The 24757-nt window shown below is 40.0% G+C and overlaps 1 protein-coding gene across 3 annotated transcripts in view; it reads left to right on the top strand.

The window, feature by feature from the left end:
- MBOAT1 (membrane bound glycerophospholipid O-acyltransferase 1) overlaps positions 1 to 24757 on the top strand; it is a 117767-nt gene that overhangs the window by 70740 nt on the left and 22270 nt on the right. For all 3 annotated transcript variants that reach the window (XM_077143601.1, XM_077143599.1, XM_077143602.1), the window contains exons 5-7: positions 14136 to 14191; positions 21815 to 21869; positions 24396 to 24579. In XM_077143601.1, coding sequence (XP_076999716.1) covers positions 14136 to 14191; positions 21815 to 21869; positions 24396 to 24579 — 295 coding nt within the window. The remainder of the gene's footprint in view (positions 1 to 14135; positions 14192 to 21814; positions 21870 to 24395; positions 24580 to 24757) is intronic.

The raw sequence follows: 24757 nt of genomic DNA, 5'->3' as shown, positions 1-24757 counted from the left end.
CAATTGGAAGGTGAGAAAGTGCTACTGGAACTTCCTCTGTCCCTCCAGTTTCAGGCTACCATGTTGAACAATTCACGTGGTATCTTGGCACTCCTTAGAGTTGTGCCAGATGGCAATACTGGCCTAGGTTACTGTTTATTGGAAGCACATTGAACTCTGTTCTCCCACCCTGTCAGACTTTTTGCTTACCTGACTCTCTGAATTCCTTCTATCCAAGTACCACAAGTAGATTCTTATTATAAACAAAGGATGTACTAAAAGTAGAAAGTGTACCCTTTTAGATGTAAGATTACCTGTTGGGAAATAAGATCCATGAATGTCAGAGCTAGCTTGATGCTTCCCATCCAGATGTGTGATTGGTTGGCCTTTTTGACACGGGTAACCGATGACTGCGTTATCTCATTGCGCCATCTTAGCTTTTCAGGCAGAATGTGAGCACTTTAGGTGCAAAGATTAAGGTATACTAGGTAGATTCTATTTGAATGTTGCTCAAGATTTAATTTTTTGTTCAATATTTTAAAGACTAGCTGTATCTTGTTGGGAGTTGATAGGGAAATAGAAATGGATTAATGGGTACCACTTCCAGTGAATTGCCCAGAGTCTGTATTTCAGGGCATTTATTTGGGGATGGGACAGTGTGTTGGTTTGAATCTATTATGTACCCCAGAAAAGCCATGTTTTAATCCTGATCCAAACTTGTGGGGCAGCCATTTCTTTTAATCCTGATTCAATACTGTAGAGCAGAACCTTTTGATTAGATTATCACCACAGAAATGTGACTGCCCAGTTGTGTATATGACTTTTTGATTAGATGGGGGTGTGACTCCACCCATTGAAGATGAGTCTTGATTAGTTTATTGGAGTCGTTTAAAAGGGGAAACATGTTGAAGAAGCTCAGAGCAGATGCATACGCTTGGAGAACAGTTAATTCAGAGCTTACAGGGCCAACACGAGACCCATACATTTGGAGATGCAAGGCCCAGCAGACATAACATGTGCCTTCCCATGAGATGCTAAGTAAGCCAGAATCTAGAGATATGTCCCAGAGGAGGTAACTGAAGAACCCCCACAGGAAACAGAGGCTGAAAGCAGCAGAGCCCAGGAGCAAGGGACCAGTAGATGCCAGCCATGTGTCTTTCCAGCTGACAAAGGTGTTCCAGATGACATCAGCCTTTCTTGAGTGAATGTAACCTCTTGTTGGTGCCTTGGTTTGGACATTTTCTCAGCATTAGATTTATGAACTTGTAACTTATTAAATTCCCTTTTTAAAAGTCATTCTATTTCTGATATATTGCGTTCTGGCAGCTTAATGAACTAATACAGAAAGGTAGTGTTTGATTTTTCCTTTAGTTCTAAACTATCTCCAGCAGCCTACTTTCTCTTACTTCATTTCCTTCATCATAGTTCTTTATCCAAATTAGACTAAAAAGCTTAGATTCTGGAAGAAAAAGTAGTTTTCTTTGGCTTGTTATATTTTCGTGAAAAAATTCATAGTACAGGACAGAAATGGCTAGGCTCAGAGGCTGATTTCAAATCTGTAGGATGGTTTCCAGGGGTTTAAGTGCAGGGCCTGTGATTAATGAATGTATAAAAATCCAAAGACAGAGGGACGGGTCTTGAGGGCTGGAAAATCTGAGTACATCTCAAGTTCTAAGACTGCATTGTCCTAAGGAAATTCTTTGGCTGTATCAAGGAGCCATTTATGAATCTCCTATTTCTTTTGTCCTTTTTGTCCTATGCTTATAGTACGTGTTGGGTTTTGTGTTTTTGCCAAAAAGAAAGCATGAATTCCGATTGCAAACCAATAAACGTGTCTTGAATTTTTTTTATGTTTTAATTCAAATACAAAACGGGTGGTATTTAAGACTTAAGTCATTAGCCCTAAAGATTTGACTCTTGAATCCCTGTAATTTGTGGAATCTAAATTTTGGCAACTGATCTACCTGTAAGTTTTAATAAATTGATGAATTAAAATATGGGCAGAAAGTACTTCTGAATGAGACAGTGTAGTGCTCCTCCTCACACCCATAGACAAGTAAGCATATAGAGGGATTCTCAGTTCTTTTCCTTTTAGTTAACATGGTTCTAGTTTGAAGCTTTAGATCTGCTTTTTCATGATTTATTAGCAGACTGTAATTATAATCAAATGTGAGATGTTTCTTATTTAAATTGGTTTGAAGTGCTTCGTAGATATATATGTATTTATATATATATATCTCAGAAGCAATATATTGTTGAAAGTATAGTCTACATAATGTGCCATCATATTTGATGCATTCTTTTTTCCCCCCAGAAAGGACATCTAAGATACTCTAATGAATAGCAATGTTTCTTATATAGACCAAATAGTACAGATGCCATGTTGAATAAATATTTATTGACACTGATATAGATATTTAGTCTTTTTCTTTTTTCTGGCATGGGTAGGCTCCAGGGGTTGAGCCCAGGTCTCTGGCATGGCTAGTGAGAATTCTGCCACTGAGCCACTGTTCCACAGCCCCATTTAGTCTTATATATTGCATTAGTCTGGCTCCTTTAGGAAACAGATGCCTGAATGGCAATAGACTTGTAAGGAATTTGTTGGGTGACAGCCCTGTGAGAGAAATTGGGAAGGGAACTTGATCACAGGGGGAGCTGTGAGATTGAAATGCAGGTCTAAGCCCTGATAAGGAGAGAGGGAAGGAGGGGAGGTCATGGAGTGCAGCAGAGCACCAAGAAATTTTGGGCAAGTACAATGGGGGGCGGTCCTTGAGCCAAAGTCTCTGGTTGGAGGAATACCATGTCTTAAAGGAACAGGCCTACTATACTCAGCCATTGGCTGGTGGTGAGTGAGACCTGACCTCAGGCAGCGGATAGTGGGATCAGACCCCTGTAGCTGGAGCCAGACAATTATGCTCCTCGCAGCAGGAGGTCCGAGAGGCACATTTTCATTTCCACCAGTCATGCCAGTGTTAGACTACCAAATGTTTAGCTGAACATGTGCCTAATCATGAAATACTTTAGCCCAAGATAGAGGAAAATAGTGTTATATTTCTACAGAGACAGGTAGGCTGGTTTCATGGCACATGTTCTCTATTCATATAATGTTTTTAGGTCTTAATTTGAAGTCATGAGTTAAATTGAATCTAGAAACTTTTTTGGTTTGGAAATACCATGATCACCAGAGGGTGTATCTCAAATTTTATCAGCTACATATAGGGCTTTATGTAGGGAAGGCTGGGAGTTTAAGTCCTATAACAGATTTCTAGGTGTTTTAGTTTTTAAGCTGCGGAATGCAATATACCAGAAATGGAATAGCTTTTTTAAGAAGGGAATTTAAGAAGTTGTAATTTTACAGTTCTAAGCCTATAAAAATGACCAAACTAAGGTATCCAGGGAAAGATACCTTAATTCAAGAAAGGCAAATGTGTCTGGAACACTTGGTAAGTCACGTGGCTGGCATCTGCTGGTCCCTTGTTCCTTGTTCCTGCTGCCTTCAGCCTCTGTTCCTATAGGGATTCCTCACTTTGCTTGTCCAAGATAGCTTTCATCTCTTGGCTTCCTTGGCTCTCTCCAGGTTCTGGTTTGCTTAACATCTCATGGTGACGTCTGCTGGGCTCAAAGTATCTCCAAATATCCATGTTTCTGTTCTCCACATGTTGACATCTGTGTCAGCTTTGCTCCGAAATATCTGTTGACTCTGTCATTTCTGAGGTTTCTCCAAAATGTTTCTTATAAAGACACTAGTAAACTAATCAGGATCCACCTGGAATGGAATCACATCTCCAGCTAATCAAAGGTTGCACCCATAATTGGGTGTGTCACATCTCCGTGGAGATAATCTAATAAAAAATTTCTGCCTTACAGTATTGAATTAGGATTAAAAGAAACGGCTGCCTCCACAAGATTGAATCAGGATTAAAACATGGCTTTTCTGGGGTACATAATATTTTGAAATTGGCACACTAGGGCTTTTCATCTTCTAGAAAAAAAAATGATGACAGGGTTTGGAAAGAAAATTATTGTGTCACTGAAGTCATATGTAGAAGTCACCTTGAATGTGATGTTTATAATAAGTGAGTCCCTTTCAAGAAAAATAGCCCCCGGCATCTCTTCTGCATTGTAGGTCAGAGGCCTTTTTAAATGCTGAGAGTGAGCTCCAAGGTTATTTTGGTCTATAAGCAAATTGGTTTTCTAGAAAGCTTTGCTTCAGTCATTCTTACTAGGACCAAAACCTAAGTGTTGGGAAAATGCAATTTCTTTTTTTCAATTATGAAAGAGCATCATCAAAGCCGATGTTACGGGTCAGCATGTCTTGTAACAACACTTGATGCCTTACTTGGTGGCTCCATCTGTGGCACCTACCTATCACTGGTAGTGACAAAGTGGAGACCCCATCCCTTTCTTCTGCAGTCAGGCTCACTTCCCCTTCTCTTAGCCTCCCGTACAACATTAGGAGTCTTGTTTCAAACAGTGGCTATTGGCCATTGGGTTTCTGTATGTAAGATCAAATTGGGGGTAGGTATGAAGATGTCAGAGGGTATTTGTAGTTACCATCTTTAAAATTAGTTTATTTTATTAGTTTATAGTTTAAAATATCACATGCTTATTATTTTAAAGGACTGGAAAACGGCAATTAGGATGCGAGGAAGAAAGTGGCAGAGAAGTGAATGAGTGATTGTCGTGCATCTGACTTAACCTGAAGACCTTTTGTGTCTGTTTGATCCCATCCTCCCGTACACTTGGGTCTGGCCTGAGCAAGCCCAGAGGCTGTGCGGCCTCCCAAGATGATCCCAGGGGTACTGTTGTAGGACATGAATCAGAACTTAGCCATTTATGTAAGTGATCCATCAGTTCCTAGGGCTCTGTGCTGGTTTGAAACTGTTATATACCCTGGAAAGGCCATGCTCTTCTTTTTTTTTTTTTGCATGGGCTAAAGGCACCGAGAATCAAAGATAGGTCTTGGGCATGACAGGCGAGAACTCTGCCACTGAGCCACCATAGCCCGCCCAAGCCATGCTCTTCTAATCCAATCTTGTGGCTGCAAACCTATTGTGGGTGGAACCTTTTGATTAGGTTGTTTCCATGGAGATGTGATCTACCCCATTCAAGGTGGATCTTAATCCTTTATTGGAGTCCTTTAAGAGAATTCATGGAGAGAGAGCTTAGAAAGAAAATGCCCCAGCAGAAGTCAGCAGGACCCACAGAAACTGAGCAGGCAGAGCAATTTGGAACCATCCCAGGAGAAAAGGGCCAGTGATGTCGCCATGTCCCTTCCCATGTGACAGAGGAACCCCGGATGTAATTGGCCTTTCTTGAGTGAAGGTATCCTCTTGTTAATGTCTTAATTTGGACGTTTCCATGGCCTTAGAATTGCAAATTTGTAATTTAATAAATTTCTGTTGTAAAACCCAGTCCATTTTTGGTATATTGCATTCCAGCAGCATTAGCAAACAGAAACAGGGTCAGACACAGCAAATTCTATAAGAAGCCACAAGGATGAAGTCAGAAAACCAGACTAGGCTAAGGACATTTGAAGGAAAGTTTGATAGCATGGTGGGATTTTACAATGTCTTGTTGAGTTATTAAAGGTATTAAACAGGGGAGATCATTGAAAAACCAGATGCCTTTTTTTTTTAAACAGCTTTGACATATAACTCACCCATTTAAAGTTTGAAATTCAGTGGTCTTCAGAATAGTCGCATAGTGAATTCACAGAGCAACTATCACCACAGTCAATTTTAGAATTTTTGTCACTCTGAAAAGAAACCCATACCCCCTAACCATTGCTCCTCATTTCCCACTGAATCCCCCCATTCCTAGGCAACAATATCCAGTCAATTTTCCATCTCTCTGACTTTGCTTATTCAGGACAGTTCATGTAAATGACTTCATATGATATGTGTTTTTGTGTGTGTGTCTGGCTTCTTTTACCTAGTATAATGTTTCCAAAGTTTATCTATGTTGTATCATGAATTAGTACTTCATTACATTCTTTCTTTTTCTTTTTTTTTTTTTTTTACTGTTCTTTTTAAACTTTTTATTTTGAAATAGTTTCAAACTTACCGGAAAGTTACAAAAATAATGCAGAGAATTCCAATACACCCCCTACCCAGATACCCAGGTATACCAAGTTTGACATTTTGCCACATTTGTCATATTCTTTCTATAGTAAGTCATTTCTTTTCATTACCAAATGTGATGGTTGGGATCTGGTGTCGACTTGGCCAGGTGATGGGAACCAGTTATCTGGTCAGGCAAGAAGCGCTGTCCTAACCATTACTGCAAGAATATTTCCTGGCTGGTTGATAAACCAGAAGGCTGACAGTGGTTGTAGCTGTGGCTGATTACATCTACAATCAACTAATGGCACTGCCTTCCACAAATGAGATAATCCACTCAGTTGGGTTTTTATGGGGGAAGAGAGAATTTGCACTGCTTCTTCAGCCTCTGAGCCACTCCTGTGGAGTTCATCAAGACCCTTCATCTGTGTTGCCAGCCTTGCTGTCTGCCCTATGGATTTGGGACTCTTGCATTCCCATGGTTGCATGAGATACTGCTAAAAGTCTTATATTTATAGATATCTTCTATTGTTCTGTTTCTCTAGAGAACCCTGACTAATACAGTTTGGTACTGGGAGTGGTTCTTGTGAAACAAAATCTTAAACATGGGCTTTTACAATTGGTTTTCTACTCTGATTAGACTCAAAGGCACTAATGACTCTATTTCCAACAATTAGGATGGCACTGACAGTCCATGTGGTGAGGTGACAAGAGAGAGACTCAAAATTCCACCATTAGATTCTACTAATTGTACACTTATACAAGGCAAGGCTCTTGGTGAAGGTGTTTTTGACACTTTCACCAGTGTTTTGTGGAGTTGAAATGTAAATGTTGGCTGGTTGTTCTTAGATGTGCTGGGTACAGTTATGAGGGAAGTATTGAGCTGAAGGTCTCAAATTTGCAGCTTAATAAGCTGCATGAATGATGTAAAAGTTTCTATGTATGCCTTAAAATAAAATCTTATTCCTGTGGTTGTAGTCTTGAGATCTCTGAAAACAAGACCCAGAGCCTTATTATACAAGTAGTATATTTATAATATAAACTAAATTCTCAATGTTGCTAGACAGACCTGTAATGGTCTATTCTGAGACAAGAGCTGTCCCACCTTCAGCCTGCCCTGAGGAGACAGCCAACAAATCTCCAGCCTGCCCTGAGGACACAACCACCCAACCTCTAGTCTGCCCCCAGGAAACAGCTTCCCAGTCTCTAGTCTACCCTGAGGAGTTGGCCATTCAACCCCCACCTAACGACATTAACCCTTCAGTGCCTGCTAAACTTGTAACCACCCCCCTTGGGGAAACAGTCCTCACTCCTCTGTCTGGAGAGATTAATCCTGTTTCATCAGATGAAACTGCAATGGAATCCCTGAAGGTAATTGGCTTGAAAGACATTTCTTAGTCTTTTCTTGACCCACCCCAATCACCCCTCTTTTCTTCAAGACCTATAACTAAAGTAAAGTTCCAACAAGCTCCAAAAAGTGAGGTACAAGTGTGACTCACGAGGAGGTACCCCATACTCCAAAAGAACCGCGTGAGTTTTCCTCTTTATATAGACAGAAATCAGAGGAATATGTGTGGAAATCGATATTAAGGGTGTGGGATAATTGAAGGAATATAAAGCTGGATTAACCTGAATTTCTTGATGCGGGCCCACTAAGTAGAGATTCTGCATTCAGTATTGTAGCTTGAGGGATTAGAAAAGTTATTAATAGCTTCTTTGGGTGGTTGGCTGAAACATGGATCAAAAGGTGGCCAACATTACCTGAAGTTGAAATGCCAGAACTGTCCTGGTATAATGTAGATGAGCAGATCCAGCGGCTTAGAGAGATTGGAATGTTAAAATGGATTTGTCATGAAAGAGCTGCTCATACACCCCAGGACTTTGAGGAATAAATTTGTGGGACTTGCTCTATCATCTCTGAAGAGCTCTGAAGTTACCCTTCTCTGTAGAACAGATATCACTGTGGGAACTGCTGTCACTGAGCTGGGATCCTTAAACATAATGGGGATGATCAGATCTTGAGTTGGCAGAAGTCGTGTGACAACAGTTAATCATCATAGACAGTGTGGGTGTGGCCACCATAATGGACCATAGACTCGTAGCTGCAGTCAAAATAATCTTGACTCACAGAGACTTTTGGCATTGGCAAGTAGGTCATGGATGCCTAGAGGTAAAATAGATTGGCAGTCTACTAAATTCTTGTTTGAACTATATAAGCAGAAGAATTCTAGGTCAAGTGAACAGAAGTCTAGCTTGAATTACAGAAACAGAGAGTCATGGCCCCTTAATCAATTTCCAGATGTGAGACAGTTTACAGACCTGGAGCCCTTCAAATGAAAAGAGAGCTGGGTACCCTTGGGGAAGGACCCTGTTACATTGCCCCAAATTTACACTGTTAACCTTCCTCCAAGCCTTCCCCAAGGAGACCTTTTACCAGGGTGACTGTGCATTGGGGAAAGGAAATGATCAGATATTTCGGGAAATTAGATACTGGCTCAGAAGTGACACTAATTCCGGGAGACCCAAAAGATCTCTCTGGTCTACCAGTCAGAGTAGGGGCTTATGGAGGTCAGGTGATCAATGAAGTTTTAGCTCAGGTCCATCTCACAGTGGGTCCATGGGGCCCTGGATCCATTCTGTGTTCATTTCCCCAGTTTCAGAATGCATAATTGAAATCGACACACTCAGCAACTGGCAGAATCACCACATTGGTTCTCTGACTTGTGGAGTGAGGGCTATTATGGTAGGACAAGCTAAGTAGAAACTACTGGAATTGCCCCTACCTAGCAAAATAGTAAATCAGAAGCAATACCGGATTCCTGGAGGGATTGCAGAGATTACTGCCACTCTTAAGGATTTGAAGGATGCAGGGGTGGCAATTCCCACCACACCCCTATTCAACTCTCTGATTTGGCTTGTGCAGAAAACACATGGGTCTTGGAGAATGACAGTGGATTATCTTAAACTCACACAGGTGGTGACTCCAATTGCAGCTACTGTTCCAGATGTAGTGTCATTGCTTCAGCAAATCAACACATCCCCTGATGCCTGGTATGCAGCTATTGATCTGGCAAATGAATTTTTCTCAATAGCTGTCAGTAAGGACCACCAGAAACAGTTTGCATTCGATTGACAAGGCCAGAAGTATACCTTAAGTATCCTACTTCAGGGGTATAACAACTCTCCAGCCCTGTGTCTTAATCTTGTTTGCAGGGACCTTGATTGTTTTTCCCTCCTGCAAGACATCACATTGGTTCACTATACTGATGATATCATGTTGATTGAACCTAGTGAGAAAGAAGTAGCAAGTATTCTACTCTTATTGGTAAGGTGTGTCAGGGGAGATAAATCCAACAAAAATACAGGAGCCTTCCACCTCAGTGAAATTTTGTCCACCTCAGTAAAATTTCTAATTGTCCAGTGGTGTAGGGTGTGTTGAGATATCCCTTCTAAGGTGAGGGATAAACTGTTGCATCTGGCCCTTCCTACAATAAAAAAAGAAATACAACACCTCGTTGGCCTCTTTAGATTTTGGAGACAGCATATTCCTCATTTGGGTGTGCTACTCCAGCCCATTTACCAAGTGACTAGAAGAGCTGCTAGTTTTGAGTGGGGACCTGAACAGAGGTGGCTCTGTGACAGGTCCAGGCTGCTGTACAAGCTTCTCTGCTACTTGGACCATGTGATCGAGCAGATCTAATGGTGCTGGAAGTGTCAATGGCAATTAGAGATGCTGTCTGGAGGCTTTGACAGGTCCCTATGGGAGAATCACAATGCAGACCCTTACGATTTTGGAGTAAAGCCTTAACATCTGCTGCAGATGACTACTCAACTTTTGAGAAACAGCATTTGGCCTGCTACTGGGCCTTTGTAGAGACTGAAATGCTTAACCATGGGCCACCAAGTTACCATGACACCTGAGTTACCTATTATGAGATGGATATTTTCTGACCCACCAGGCCATAAAGTTGAGTGTGCACAGCAACACTCCATCATAAAATGGAAATGCTATATAAGAGGTAGGGCTTGAGCAGGTCCTTAAGGCACAAGTAAGTTACATGAGGATGTGGCCCAAATGCCCATGGCCCCACTCCTGCCACATTACCTTCTCTTTCACAGACCAGAGTTGTGGCCTCTTGGGGAGTTCTTTATAGTTGGCTGAGGAAGAGAAAACTCAGGCTTGGTTTACAAATGGTTCTGTATGATATGCAGGTACCATGCAGAGGTGGATAGCTATAGCACTACAGCCCCTTGCTGGGATGTCCCTGGAAGATAGTGGTAAGGGGGAATCCTCCCAGTGGGTGGAACTTTGAGCAGTGCGCCCGGCTGTCCATTTTGCTTGGAAGGAAAACTGGCAGGAGGTGCATTTGAATACTAACTCATGGGTCCTTGAGTTTGGCTGAATGGTCAGGGACTTGGTAGGAGCATGATTGGAAAATTGGTGACAAAGAGGTCTGGGGAAGAGGTATGTAGGTAGGCCTTTCTGAGTGGGCAAAAAAAAACAGGAAGATATTTGTGTCCCATGTGAAGGCTCACCAGAAGGTGACTTCACTAGAAGAAGGTTTTAATAATCAAGTGGAAAGATGACATGTTCTGTGGATACAAGTCATCCTCTTTCCTCAGTCACTCCTACCATTACCCAATAAGCTCATGAACAAATTTGGCTTGGTGGTAGGGATGGAAGGTATGCCTGGGCTTAGCAACTTAGACTTCCATTCACCAAGGCCAACCTGGCTATGGCCACTGCTGAGTGCCCAATTTGTCAGCAGCAGAGACCCATACTCAGTCCCCCATGTGTCACCATTCTCTGAGGTGATCAGCCTGCCAACTGGTGGCAAGTTGATTGCATTGAACCACTTCCATCATGGAAGGGGCAGCAGTTTGTTCTAACTGCAGTGGACACATACTCTGGATATGAGTTTGCCTTCCCTACATGCAATGCTTCAACAAAACCTGTGATCTGTTGAGTTGCAGAATGCTGTATCCACCATCATGACATTCCACACAGCATTGCTTCTGATCAAGGAACTCACTTCATAGCAAATAGAGTGTGGGAATGGGCAGATGCCCATGGAATTCTCTGGTCATGTTCCCCCATCATCCAGAGGCAGCTGGATGGTGGAATGGTCTTTAGAAGGCCCAACTGCGGAACCAACTAGGTGGCAACATCTTGCAGGACTGGGGCATTGTTCTCCAGGAGGCTGTGTAGGCTCTGAATCAGCATCCACTCTAAGGTGCTATTTCTCCCATAGCCATGATTCATGGGTCCAGGAATCAATGGGTGGAAATGGGAGTGGCACTACCTTCTATCACCCCTAGGGATCCACTACAAAAATTTTTGCTTCCTGTCCCTTAAACCTTAAGCTCTACTGGTGTAGAGGTCTTAGTTCCAAAAGGAGGAGTGCTCCTACCAGGAGACACAACGATGATTCCATTGTGTTAAGACTACCACCTGGCCACTTTGTGCTTCTCATGCCTCTGAATCAACAGACAAGGAAGGACTACTGTCCTGATTGGGGTGCTAGGGTTGCAACTACACAATGGAAGTAACAAAGTTTTCTTGAAGTAGAGTTCTCCTCAGGCTTCCCTTAGTACTCCCATGCACAGTGATTAAATTCAATGGAAAATTGCAACAACCCAATCCAGGCAGGACTACCAGTGTCCAAGAAACTTCAGCAATGAAGATTTGGGTCACCCCACCAGGCAAAGAACCATAGCCAGCTGAAGTGTTTAGTGGACAGTAGGAGGTAATAATATATATATTATATATATAATATTCACATATATGTGAACTACACCCACATGACCAGTTACAGTAAACGAGGACTGTGATGGTATATTTCCTCCTTGTTTTGTCATGCATATGCTTGTATTTGTACATAAAATATCTTGTTTATTTTTTATCATATGACATAAGTTGTATTGTTCATATTATGTTATTTAAGTTATAAGATATCAAGTTGAAGAGTGAATGTTACCTAAGGACTTGCACTCTATTCTGGAGAGATTTGGTACATTTCTGGTTGTACACAGGACAGCTGAGTATTGTTAGGTGAAACGTATGTCTGTTATTGTGTTCTGTTTAGAGAGTAAGCATGGTTTAAAGTGATGTGTATAGCTGTCAAGTTGACAAGGGGTGGACTTTGATGGTTAGGTTTTGGTGTCAACTTGGCCACATGATGGTGCCGGTTGTCTGGTCAGGCAAGCACTGACCTAACCGTTACTGCAAGGATATTTCATGGCTGTTTGATAAACCTGAAGGCTGGTTCATTAAATCATTAGTTAGTCGATTGCAGTTGTGGCTGGTTATATCTACGATCAACTAAGGGTCCATATCCCGCAAATGTGATAATCTAGTCAGTTGTACTTCATCCAATCCGTTGGAAACTTTTAAGGGAGAAGAGAGAATTTTCACTCTTCTTCAGCCAGCCTCTCCTGTGCAGTTCATTAAGACCCTTCATTGGAGCTGCCAGCCTCACTGCCAGCTGTATGGATTCGGGACTTTTGCATTCCCACGATTGTGTGAAACACTTTTTAATAAATCTTCTATTTACAGATATCTCGTCTTTGTTCTGTTTCTCTAGAGAACCCTGACTAGTACTCCAAATACTATTTCATTGTGTGGATATGCCACATTTTCTTTATCAGTTGGTGGACATTTGGGTTGTTTCCACCTTGGAGCTATTGTTAATATAATGCTGCTGTGACATGTGTGTACAAGTTTTCTGTGGATGTATATTTTCATTTCTCATGAGTATGTACCCAGGGGTGGAATTGCTGGCTCATGTGGTAACTCCATGTGTAACATTTTGAGAAACTGCCCGACTGTTACCACCGTGCTGCACTGCTTTATATCCCCTAACAGTATATGAGGGTTCTAGTTCTTCACCTCTGACCAGCTCTTACTATTATCTTGTCTTTTTGACCATGGCTGTTGTAATGGGTGTAAAATGGTTGTGGTATTGATTTGCATCTCCCTGATAGCTAATAATGTTGAACTTCTTTTCATATAGTTGCTGGTCATTCATATATATATATTTTGAGAAGTGGCCATTCAGATTCCTTGGCCATTTTAATTTTCTATCTCATTATTATTGAGCTGTAGGAGTTCTTTATATAATCTAGCTCTAAGTCCCGTGTCAGATCTATGATTTGCAAATATTTTTTCCCATTCTGTGAATTCTTTTCACTTTCTTGCTGTTGTGTGTCTGTTGAAGCACACGGTTTTAAATTTTAATGAAGTCCAATGTATCTATTTTTTTTCCTTTGTTGTTTATGTTTCTGATATCATGTCTAAGAAACAGTTGCTTAATCTAAGCCACTGAGATTTATGCCTGTGTTTCCTTCCAGAGTGTTATGGTTTTAACTTTTACATTTAGGTCTTTGATTGATTTTGAATTAACTTTTAAATTTTTCCTCATGTCGATATTAGTTTTCCCAGCACCATTTTTAAAAAAGGCTGTTCATGCATATTGAATTGCCTTGGCATCTTGTGGAAACATTTTAAGACAGGTTTTTATTAAATGGCTTTTTTCAGATTAAGAGTGGGTATTATTTTTTGTCACTAATGGTTTATCAGCAGTTGCATTTTACACGTGTATGTTTTGCTCTGAAATAATTTATTGTAATAGAACAAAGCACATGAGATAAACGAAATAGGTACCTATCCGGTGGAACCAGGCCTCTGGGTTAAGTAGCCTCCAAGTTGTGCTTTTGACATTTTAATATGCATCTGAATTCCCTGGAGATCTTGTTAAAATGCAGATTCTGATTTTCTGGGTCTGGGGTGGGTCCGAGAGTCTGCCTTCTTAACAGCCCTGGGTTGTGCTGATGGTGCTGGTTCTGTGTCAGTGCTTTGGGTACCAAAGCCCTAGAGGGACTTTCTAGTGTGGTCTTGTAATTCAGTAATCTTGTTACTTCTACTTGTAAAGAATGTGCTTAAGAAGGGAAATAAAAGTTGCCTTATTTGAATTCAGTGTCTTAATATTTTATTTAACAATCTTTAAATTAAAAAACCACTGTGCAGTGAGATAGAATAAAAATTTATTTCCATTGCGTTTTACCAGTGTTGATTTATTTCTGTCTTCCTTCTAGGCCTCTAATGATTGTCACTCAGAAGATTACAACCTTGGCATTCCAAGTTCATGATGGTGAGAAAATGACCCTCCCTTTTGCTCTAGAAGCGAGCTTGATATTCAGAGCCCTTTCTTATGCCTTATATACACAGTCAAAAGTTTTAACAAGTCTTAGCAGTTCTTACTTTAACTTGTTCAAAATTTCTGGGCCTCTTTAATCATTGCCTTTTATTTTTGTAGCTATTTCACTACTTGCCTACTGAATCTGTAGGTTTAAACTTGCTGAAATATTGGCATTGAGAATAATGGGTGTGCTGGTCTGAAACTGTTAGGTACCCAGGAAAGCCATGTTATTTTAATCCTAATCCAGTTTTGTGGGAGCAGTCATGTTCTTTTAATCTTGACCCATTATTGTAGGGTGGGATCTCTTGATTAGGTTGTTTCTGTTGAGATGTAACACACCCAGTTGTGGATGTGACATTTTAATTAGGTTGTCTCTGTGGAGATGTGACATACCCTCTAGTGGGTATGAACTTTTGATTAGTTACAAATGTGCCTGCCCATTCAAGGTGGGTCTTAATTAGTTTACTCAAGTCCTTTAATAGGGGAAACATTTTGGAGAAAGCTGAGACACAGACATTTAGAGATGCAGAAGGTAATGTCAGAAGGACCCACAGAGTCTGCGAGAGCCATATGAGACCAGAAGCTGTGAGAGGAGCCCAGCACATATTGCCATGTGCCTTCCTATGAGATGCTAAGCAAGCCAGAACCCAGAGATGCCCAGGAGAAGCAAAGTGAGGGCCTTCAGACACTTAGAGAGGAAGCCAATTGGAATCAGAAGCTAAAGCAATGAACTGGGAGCAAGGACCTCAGATGCCAGCCACATGCCTTCCCAGCTGACAGAGAAATCCTGGATGCCATTTGGTCTTTCTTCAGAATTGAAGTGTCTTTCTCTGAATGCCTTAGTTTAGGTATTTTTACGCCCTTAGCACTTAATAAATCCCCTCTATAAAAGCCATTTCATTTCTGGTATATTGCATTCTGCAGCTTTAGCAAACTAAAACAGTGGGTTTTCTGTTTAACTTTACAAATGTTTGTTTATCTGTGATAAGCTTATGAGTTAAGAAAAGATAAAGCATTGATCAGTGTCAATTATTAATTATTTTACTAATTTATTATTTTTTTTGGCATGGAAAATTTCTAATGAGATTAGCCTAAGTCTCTAAATAACTAGAAGGAAGAATCTTCTATCTGTATAAAACTGAGCATTTTCTCTTGTCAGGCTCTTCCTGAAAATGTCCATAAGGTGTGATTTACACTGTTACAACCGCGTTCCCAGAAAGGTGGACCACATTTTCAAGTGGGTGGAAGGTTTCAGTATGGGCTTGAGAGATGCCAAGTGCCAGAGCACTTCCGGGGAAGATGGCAGAGTAGAGAGCTACAGGACATACTCCTCCCAAACAGCTAATGGACAGGCAGAAATTGTAAACAATGGTTCTGGGGCTTCAGAGGCCAGGGGAGCACTGTGCAGCATCCAGAAAACAGTGGGACAGGCAGACTGAGAAATAAACTGAGTGGATCGCCTCATGGCAGTGGCCAGTGCCCATCTCTACCCTCAAGGCTGGCAGCCTTCGTTCCATCTGTTGCTGGCTGCTGCAGATGGAGAGGGACATCGAGGTCTTCCTCCCCAGGCAAAGTTGGGGGCATAGCCAAGGGCCATGCAGTTTCTGATCAGTGAGTTTGGAACACTGGATTTGGGCTTGGCATTGACAGGGTTCCCTGCAGACATTGTTTTAACAGTGTAGGCCTGTAATCTTTAGCTGGACTGACAAAGAAAAAAGGAGAGAAGAAGCAAATAAATAAAATCAGAAATCAAAAGGGAGACCTCACTACCTACCTCATAGAAATAAAAAAGAAGATAGAAGGATACCATGAACAACTATATGCCAACAAATTAGAAAACTTAGATGAAGTGAACAAATTCCTAGAAGAACATGGACAACTTATACTGACTCTGAAATAAATAGATCTCAATAAATCAAATCAAGTAAAGAGATTGAATCAGTAATCAAATACCTTCCTCCAAAGAAAAGCCCAGGCCCATATGGCTTACAAATGAATTCTACCGATCATTCCAAGAAGAATTAATACGAATTATGCCAGACTCTTCTGAAAAATTGAACAGGATGAAACACTACCTAACTCATTCTGTGAAGCCAACATTCCCTAGTACCAAAGCCAGGTGAAACTACTACAAGAAAAGAAAATTATAGATCAATTTCTCTAATGAATATAGCTGCAGAAATCCTCAACAAAATACTTGCAAATTGAATCCAACAACACATCGAAGAATTATACATGCTTATCAAGTAGACTTTATACCAGGCATGCAAGGATGGTTCAACACAAGAAAATCAATTAATGTAATACAGCACATTAACAAGTCAAAGGGGAAAAACATCTGATCATCTTGATTGATACAAAAAAGGCATTTGACAAAGTCCACCATCTTCAAAAGATAAGAAAAGAAGGATGCTAACATCATGCTCAATGTTGAAAGACTGAAAGCTTTCCCTCTAAAATATGGAACAAGACAAGGATGCCCAGTGTCACCACAGTTAAAATTTAACATTTTACCAGTAATTCTGGTTAGAGGAGTTAGACAAGAAAAAGAAAAAAAAATGCATTCAAATTGGAAAGGAATAAGTTCAAGTTTCATTATTTGATTATTACAGGATCCTACATATACAAAGTCCTGAAATATATACAACTAAGTTATTAGAGCTAATAAACAAGTTCCACAGAGTGGTGGGATTCAAAATCAACACACAAAATTCAACAATGTTTCTGTATATTAGTAATGAGTAATCTGATGAGAAAATCAAGAAAAAATTCCATTTCCAATAGCAACTTAAAGAATAAAATATCTAGGAATAAATTTAAGGATGTAAAGGACATGTATTCAAAAACTATAAAACATTGCTAAAAGAAATAAAAACAGACCTAATAATGGGAGGACACTTGATGTTGGATTGGAAGACCAAATATTGTCAAAATAACCAAATTGATTTACAGATTCAACACAATCTCAATAAAAATTCTGACAGCCTTCTTTGCATAATTGGAAATGCCAGTTATCAACTTTATTTTGAAAGGTGAAGAGCCCCAAATTGCCATAAACATATTGAAAAAGAAAAATGAGCTTGGAGGACTCATACTTCCTGACTTTAAAGCATATTACAAAACTACAGTGTTTAGAAGAGCATGGTCCTGGCACAAGGATAGATATCTAGACCAATGAAATTGAATTGGGAATTCAGATATAAACCCTTACATTTATGACCAGTAGATCTTTGACAAGGCTGCCAGTTCCACTTAATTGGGAAAGAATAGTCTTTTCAACAGGTGGTCCTGGGAGAACTGGATATCCATATAAAAAAGAATGAAGAGGCTACTCTTTCTCACACCATGCAAAAAAATTAACTCAGAATCGACCGAGGACCTAAGTGTGAGAACCAATACTATCAAACTCCTAGAAGAAAACATAGAGAAGCATCTTTAGGATCTTGTGAAGGCTAGGTTTCTTAGACCTCACACCCAAACAATGAGCAACAAAAGGAAAAATAGATAAATGCGATTTCATCAAAGTTAAAACTTTTGTGCATCATGAAAGTAAAAATACAACCTACAGAATCAGAGAAAATATTTGGAAACTATATATCTAATAAGAGTTTAGTATCCAGAATATTTAAAGAAATACCACAACTCAACAATAAAAAGACAAACAGCCCAATTTAAAAATGGGCATAAGATGTGAATAGACAGTTTTCCAAAGAGGAAATACAAATGGCCAAAGCCGGTGAAAGAATGCTCAACTTCACTAGCTATTATGGAAAAGCAAATCAAATGAACAATGAAATATCATTTCACACCTCCTAGAATGGCCACTATTAAAAAAAAAGAGAGAGAGCTGCAGGTGTTGGAGACTGTGTGGAGAGCAAGGAACACTTATTCACTGCTAGTGGTAATGTGAAATAGTGTAGCTGCTGTGGAAGACAATTTGGCAGTTTCTCAGGAAGTTAAGTGTAGAATTGCCGTATGATTTGGCAACCCCCCTATTTAGGTATATACCCAGAAGAACTAAAAGCAAGGATACAAAAAGACATTTGCACACTGATATTCATAGGGGGCATTATTCACAATTGCCATAAGATGGAAGCAACCCAAGTGTCCATCAGTCACTGAATGTGGTAGATATGCACGGTGGAGCTTTATTCCACAGTAAGAAGGAATGAAGTCCTGGTGCATGTGACAACATGGAAGAACCTGGAGGACATTGTACTGAGTGAAATAAGCCAGACACAGAAGGACAACTGTTATATGAGCTCACTGATGTGGACTAATTATAATAAACAAACTTATTGAGTTAGAATCTAGAATATAGGTTAGCAGGAGCTAGAATGAGGGTAGAGAATGGGGAGCTGATGCTCGGTTGTAACGGTTTGGAAATAGATAGAGGTGCTGGTAATATGTTACTGTAAATTATGTGTGTGAATGAGGTTGAAAGGGAGTTTGAGGTCATGTGTGTTACTAGAAGGAAAACTAGAGGATAAAACAAGGACCCATCCTGTGGTGGATGAAGTGTGTGGTATAAATATGACAGTGTTCTTTCATCAAGTATAATAAATGTTTATCACTATTCCAAGGTGTTAATAATAGGGGGGTATATGGGAAAAAACACACCTAATGCAAACTGTGGATTATAGTTAGCAGAAATATTTGAATATTATTTACATATAAATAAATCTACAGAGATGGAATGAGATCAGAGGTTATGGAGGGTTGGGTCACGATAGAGAAATTGAGAGGTGATGGCTGAGGAATATGGGGTTTTTCTTTTTGGAGTCGTGAAAATGTTCTAAAATTACCGTAATGAATGCACAAGTTTGTGAAATATACTAAAAGCCATTGATTGTACACTTTGGATGGAAATTGCTTAAATCACCCCCACCCGCCACCCCCACCCCCAAAAAAGAAATGATGCATTTGGCAACAGGAAATCAGTATTTAATGGAAAGTCATTGGTATTATAAATTAGAACAGGGATTTGAAGAAGGGGTTTTGAAAAATCCACAGCTAACTTGATGTTCGTGGTTAAAAATTAAGGGAGAGCCAAGCAAATCATCGAGACCAATGAACTGTAAATCAAAAAGGCATTAGGAAAAAAAAATTGGAACTAACCAACTAAATTTAAAAAAAATTTTAAAGGTATTAGAATAGGGCAGTGCAACGGTGGCTCAGTGGTCTGCCATGCCGGAGACCTGGGTTTGATTCCTAGAGCCTGCCCATGCCAAAAAAAAAAAAAAAATGGTATCAGAATAACAGGAGTCGATAGATCAGTTACAATCACAGTATGTCACACTTAGAGTGAAAATATGGTTAGCCAGAGATGATAGTCATTATCAAGAAGGTGTTGTATATACACATGTGAAGTTAAATCCCTGTTTGCAGAATATTCACTTTAGTTTAGGGTTTTTTGTGTGTGTATGTGTGTGGGCATATGTGCAAAAATCATGTGGTTAGTCCCACAAAAATAATTAATCTCCTTAAACAAATCCACATGAATGTATATTGACTTTATTCCAAAATTAGATGAAGAAAAGAGTTTACCTTTTAAATGGAGTGATTTTAATCATATGCTTTGGGAGTTTTGCATTACTTTTCCCTGTTATTCACTATTGCTTGGCCTTTTATTAGTTTAAAAACTATATGATCAAGTCTTCTTAAAATAAAAACGATTAGGGCCACAGTGGTTCAGCAGGCAGAGTTCTCGCCTGCCATGCCGGAGACCTGGGTTTGCTTCCCAGTGCCTGCCCGTGTAAACAAAAAAACCCAAAACAACAACAAAAAAAACAATTAAGAAGAAAATTTACAGGTAACTTTGAAGGATAATAATTTAAGAGACATGAATCACTTTATAGAATAATTCTAACAAATGTCCCTGTAAACTTACCTGTAGTGTAACTTCTGTATTTGAAATCTCACGTCATACAAAAGTGTTCCTATGGAAAGTATCTCGGTAATAAATCATGCCTAAGAACACAGAAACCTGCAAAATTACATTTTCTATATAATATATAAATGTAATTTATATATATAAATTTATAATGTATAAATAAAATAAATATATAAGACAGTAAAAAAAGAGAGCGAGAGAGAGATGCCAAGTACAATTAGTAAAAGTTTATTCTACGACGTCGTACTTCTCCAACAAATGCTTTTGGCTATTGAAATTTCTGTTGTGCTGGCAGGTTGAGAAGATTTACAGTCTCTGCCAGGTTTCTTGTTTTTCCTTAAAGCTTGGAAACTGATTTAATTTCATTTCGACCAGTGTATTCATACTAGAATTGAGTAATTTTATCCCAAAGATGAAGTCTTTCAGGTGACCAGCACTCCCAGTTTGCCTGAATTTGAGATTTTCAGTGCTGACAGAGAAAGTCCTGGCAAAATGGGATCTGTTTATTCCTGAATCCACTTGATAGTTTTATAGACAAACATTGATAACGTAAACCAACTGCTAAAATCAATTTAATATCTACAGTTGCCAGAGATATATTATTTGGTGGGATCTTTTAAAAAAAATTTTAATGAGTTTTTTTTTAAACATTGCTCCTAGTTTTGTTTTTACCATAGGCTTTTTGCCTTGCTTTGCAGTTTTTTTTTTTTTTTTGCATGGGCAGGCACCCGGAATCAAATGCGGGTCTCAGGCATGGCAGGCGAGAACTCTGCCACTGAGCCACCTTGGCCCGCTCTTGACTCACTTTTATAAGCATTGTTTGTCTACCATATTTCATGGAAAACCCCTTCCTTACATGCAGCAAAATGTTTATTTGCCTTTCTCTTTTTTACTTATGTGTGAGAAGAACGAATGAATTCCAGAAACGTTTCACTTTCTCTAAGACACATTTTTGAATTGCCTTCACGTTTGGTGATCATTATCAGTCTTAGTTGATTATAGAGTTTCAGAGTTGACTTGTATTGCTTATAAGATAGCACTTCAGTTTCATTGCCTGTAAGCGAATGTATGCATTTATATGAGGCACAGATGTCATTTGGTTGGTAGTTTTCCTGGCTTGGCTAAGTGTTAAATGAAAATCCCCTGATAATTCCTTTGTGTTTTCCCTGCATTCAAGGTTACGTTTCCTCCTTTTTTTTTTTGGAAGAGAGAAGTCCTCTGTCCCTTTCCCCTTTACACCCCCTCACCCATGTTCTCAGCTTCTACCTGGTGTCTGCACCCGGCATAATGAGGAACATATTTGAACTTGTGCAGGTTGTGAAAGGCAAGCTTATGTCTCTGAGGTAGCAACAACACAAAAAGGGACAAGGAAGCGCCTCATGTAGGAGATGTGGAGACTTCTCTGGGATTTGTTCCATACTCTGTGTCAAGGGGAATAACCTCTGAATTCTTTGCTTTTTGTACAGACCTACAGAGACACCCCCCACCCCCCCGCTTCTGCATGTACTTCTGTGTAGTTTCTTTGATCCAGGGCATTTAAAAATAATAGAAATAGGGTGCTTTTTATGGTTAATGAAAGGAAAAATAAATTACTTTTTCAAATAGAGTTTGAAATGGCTCTTAGTATTAGGGATCTATTTGACTTCAAACGTCATCTTACTACGTGTTTTTCCTTTTCGTAGGGTTGGGTCGAAGAACTGAAGATCTGTCTGCCGAGCAACATCGACTTGCCATAAAGTAAATTAACAATGTAGTCTAAAGATCTTTCCATGTATATCTAGCCTTCATCCTCATTTTTTTGTATCTGCATATTAATTCCATTGTGTGGATGTAATATCTTTGATTTAACTCATCCATTATGGGTGGACACTTGAGTTGTCTACCAGCCTTGGCTTTTACAAGCAGTAAGAAATGAATGGCCCTGTACCTAGGTCATATTAAGTATATTTGGGTATAGATTCCCAAGGGTGAGATTGCTAGATCAGAGAGTAGATGGATCTATAATTTTGTTAGTTCTTCAAGATTCTCCTTCATTGAGGTTGTGGTGCCACTTGCAGAATTTTTTATTGAGCCCATGTTTTAAAATATGAGACGTGTCTGTGAGTGGGGGACTCAAGAAATAGTGAATTATCAGTGCATGTCAGTGTGTGATGAAATGCCAGAATGAATAAAGGTAGGAGCTAGGGTTGGAGAGAGAGATGGTGGGCTGGGGAATAGGAGGGCCAGCTTCGTGTGTCAAGAGGGGGTGTTGGAGAAGAAGAGAGCTATGTAGAGAAGGGTGTGGGAATGAACATGAGTTTGGGTAGCAAATTGGAGAGGTGGTATGGCCACAGTAGAGGGCTTCTGCAGGAGAGCCTGGGAAACAACTGGGATAAGTAAGGGAGAGCCCCAAGTTGTAGAGGAGGTTGGATGCTTCGTTAAGAAATTTACCGGGACTTGGAAGAATCTTTGGAAGATTCTTTTCTAAGCATTATGGGGTCATGAATGATATAGGTCATAGTGCCAGTGAGAGGTTAAAAATGACATTTTATAATATAACTGAACACTATAAGTACATGGAACCTTGAGAAGGGTATGAGATTTTGTAGGTTTGTCCAGAGTGATGCCCCGATATTCCCAGAGTGATTTGAACAGTGAATAAAAAAGTATCTGCAAAGCCCCTTGGGGGAATGGTGAGAAAGAGGGAAAATTCAGCTTCCCCATTTAGAGAAGGCCTGATATTCTTGCAAGTGGTGAGGACAATAAAATCAATAGACTGAGCCCTCAATCTTGGGGTTTGTTATATGAAACTTATCCCTGCAAAGGATAGAGCTAAGCCTACTTAAAATTATGCGTAACAGTTACCCCCAGAGAACCTCTTTTGTTGCTCAGATATGGCCACTCAGCCAACACGGCAAACATACTCACTGCCCTCCCCCTCTCTACGTGGGACATGACTCTCAGGGGTGTAAACCTCCCTGGTAACATGGGACAGAAATCCTAGAATGAGCTGGGACTCAGCATCAAGGAATTGAGAAAACCTTCTCAACTGAAAGGGGGAAGAGAGAAATGAGACAACATAAATTGTCAATGGCTGAGAGATTTCAAATAGAGTCGAGAGGTTATCCTGGAGGTTATTCTTACATGCTATATAGATAACCCCTTTTTAGTTTAAGGTGTATTGGGGAGGCTAGAGGGAAGTACTTGAAACTGTAGAGCTGTGTTCCAGTAGCCATGTTTCTTTAAGATGATTGTATAATGACATAACTTTCACAAAGTGACTGTGTGATTGTGTAAACCTTGTTCTGATGCTCCTTTTATCTATGGTATGGACAGATGAGTGAAAACACAGATGAGTGAAAAAATAAATAAGTAATGGGAACAAATGTTAAAATAAATTGAATAGAGGGAAATACTAGTGGTTAATGAGAGGGAGGGGTAAGGGGTATGGTATGTATGAGTTTTTTTCTTTTTTCTTTTTATTTCTGTTTCCGGAGTGATGTACATGTTCTGAGACATGATCATGGTGATGAACATACAACTATGTGATGATATTGTGAGCCACTGATTGCACACAAAGTATGGAATATTCATAAATTAAGAATGTTCATGTTGTATGTTGGTTGGTTTTATTAATTAAAAAAAAGAAAAAAAATGGCATTTTAGGAGGCCGTTCCTAATAATTCCATCCTGTTGAAACAAACCTCCTAAAATGCCATCAGCACACCACACGGAACGGTTCCGTACGGAATTTTTTTCTGCCACCACCTGGTCTGTTGTTCTAAACCTTGTGCCTGGAGCCAGACCAGGCCAGATATTGTTATTGTGATGGTTTCATGTGGCCTCTTCAAGTTGAGACTGGTTCTACCTGTCATGTGTTTTGTATTTATTTTGGCAGCCTAGAGGGAGTTTTCCCATTGCAAAGCATCCCACCCTGCCTGACGTTTATTACCTTCTTCTTCTCTCGTAGAGTTGAGGTGGGTGAGGAGAGCACATTTCCCAGGCACATAGCCACCTTTGCCCCGGACCCTGTAAGTGTTAGTAGATGGGTGCCACCATTGATGTCTGCTCCTTCTCTGGACCACCTACCCCATTCAGATTTTCTTTCAACAGGATCTCTCTCAAGCACATTTAAAGAAACAGAGCCGGGAGAGGTCACGTCACATCTACTACTATCTAGTCTACAAGGACGACACCTGTGTTTACAGTTTGCCTGCTTGCAAATACTAAAGGTAAATCAAAGCGTGAAGAACTTTCAGCATTGGACTTTGTTTATTTTCACAGAGCGAAACCCTCGTTGCTGGAATACTCAAGCTACCTTCTCAATTTCATGAGTGTCATAGCTGGCCCTTGTAACAATTTCAAGGAATATGTTGCCTTCATTGAGGGGAGACATACGCACATGAAGTTGTTGGAAGTGAACTGGAAGCAAAAGGGTTTCCACAGCCTGCCAGATCCTTCTCCCACTGTGAGTTTTTCATGCCAAGTGTTTACCCAGAGGTCCAGATAATACGGTTTTGCTGCCAGGGCTGACTCTCACTAATAATTGTTCTAATTAAAAAGCCAAGCAGTTTACTGGGAAGCTTGGCCAATAACTTTCTTTCCTCATTTGCTTAAAATACTAGTATTGGTATTTATTTGCAGAA

This window comes from Tamandua tetradactyla, chromosome 25 (genome assembly GCF_023851605.1).
Source record: "Tamandua tetradactyla isolate mTamTet1 chromosome 25, mTamTet1.pri, whole genome shotgun sequence".
Taxonomy (NCBI): domain Eukaryota; kingdom Metazoa; phylum Chordata; class Mammalia; order Pilosa; family Myrmecophagidae; genus Tamandua; species Tamandua tetradactyla.
The sequence above is the reverse complement of the archived record's forward strand: the minus strand, read 5'-3'. Positions and strand labels throughout refer to the sequence as shown.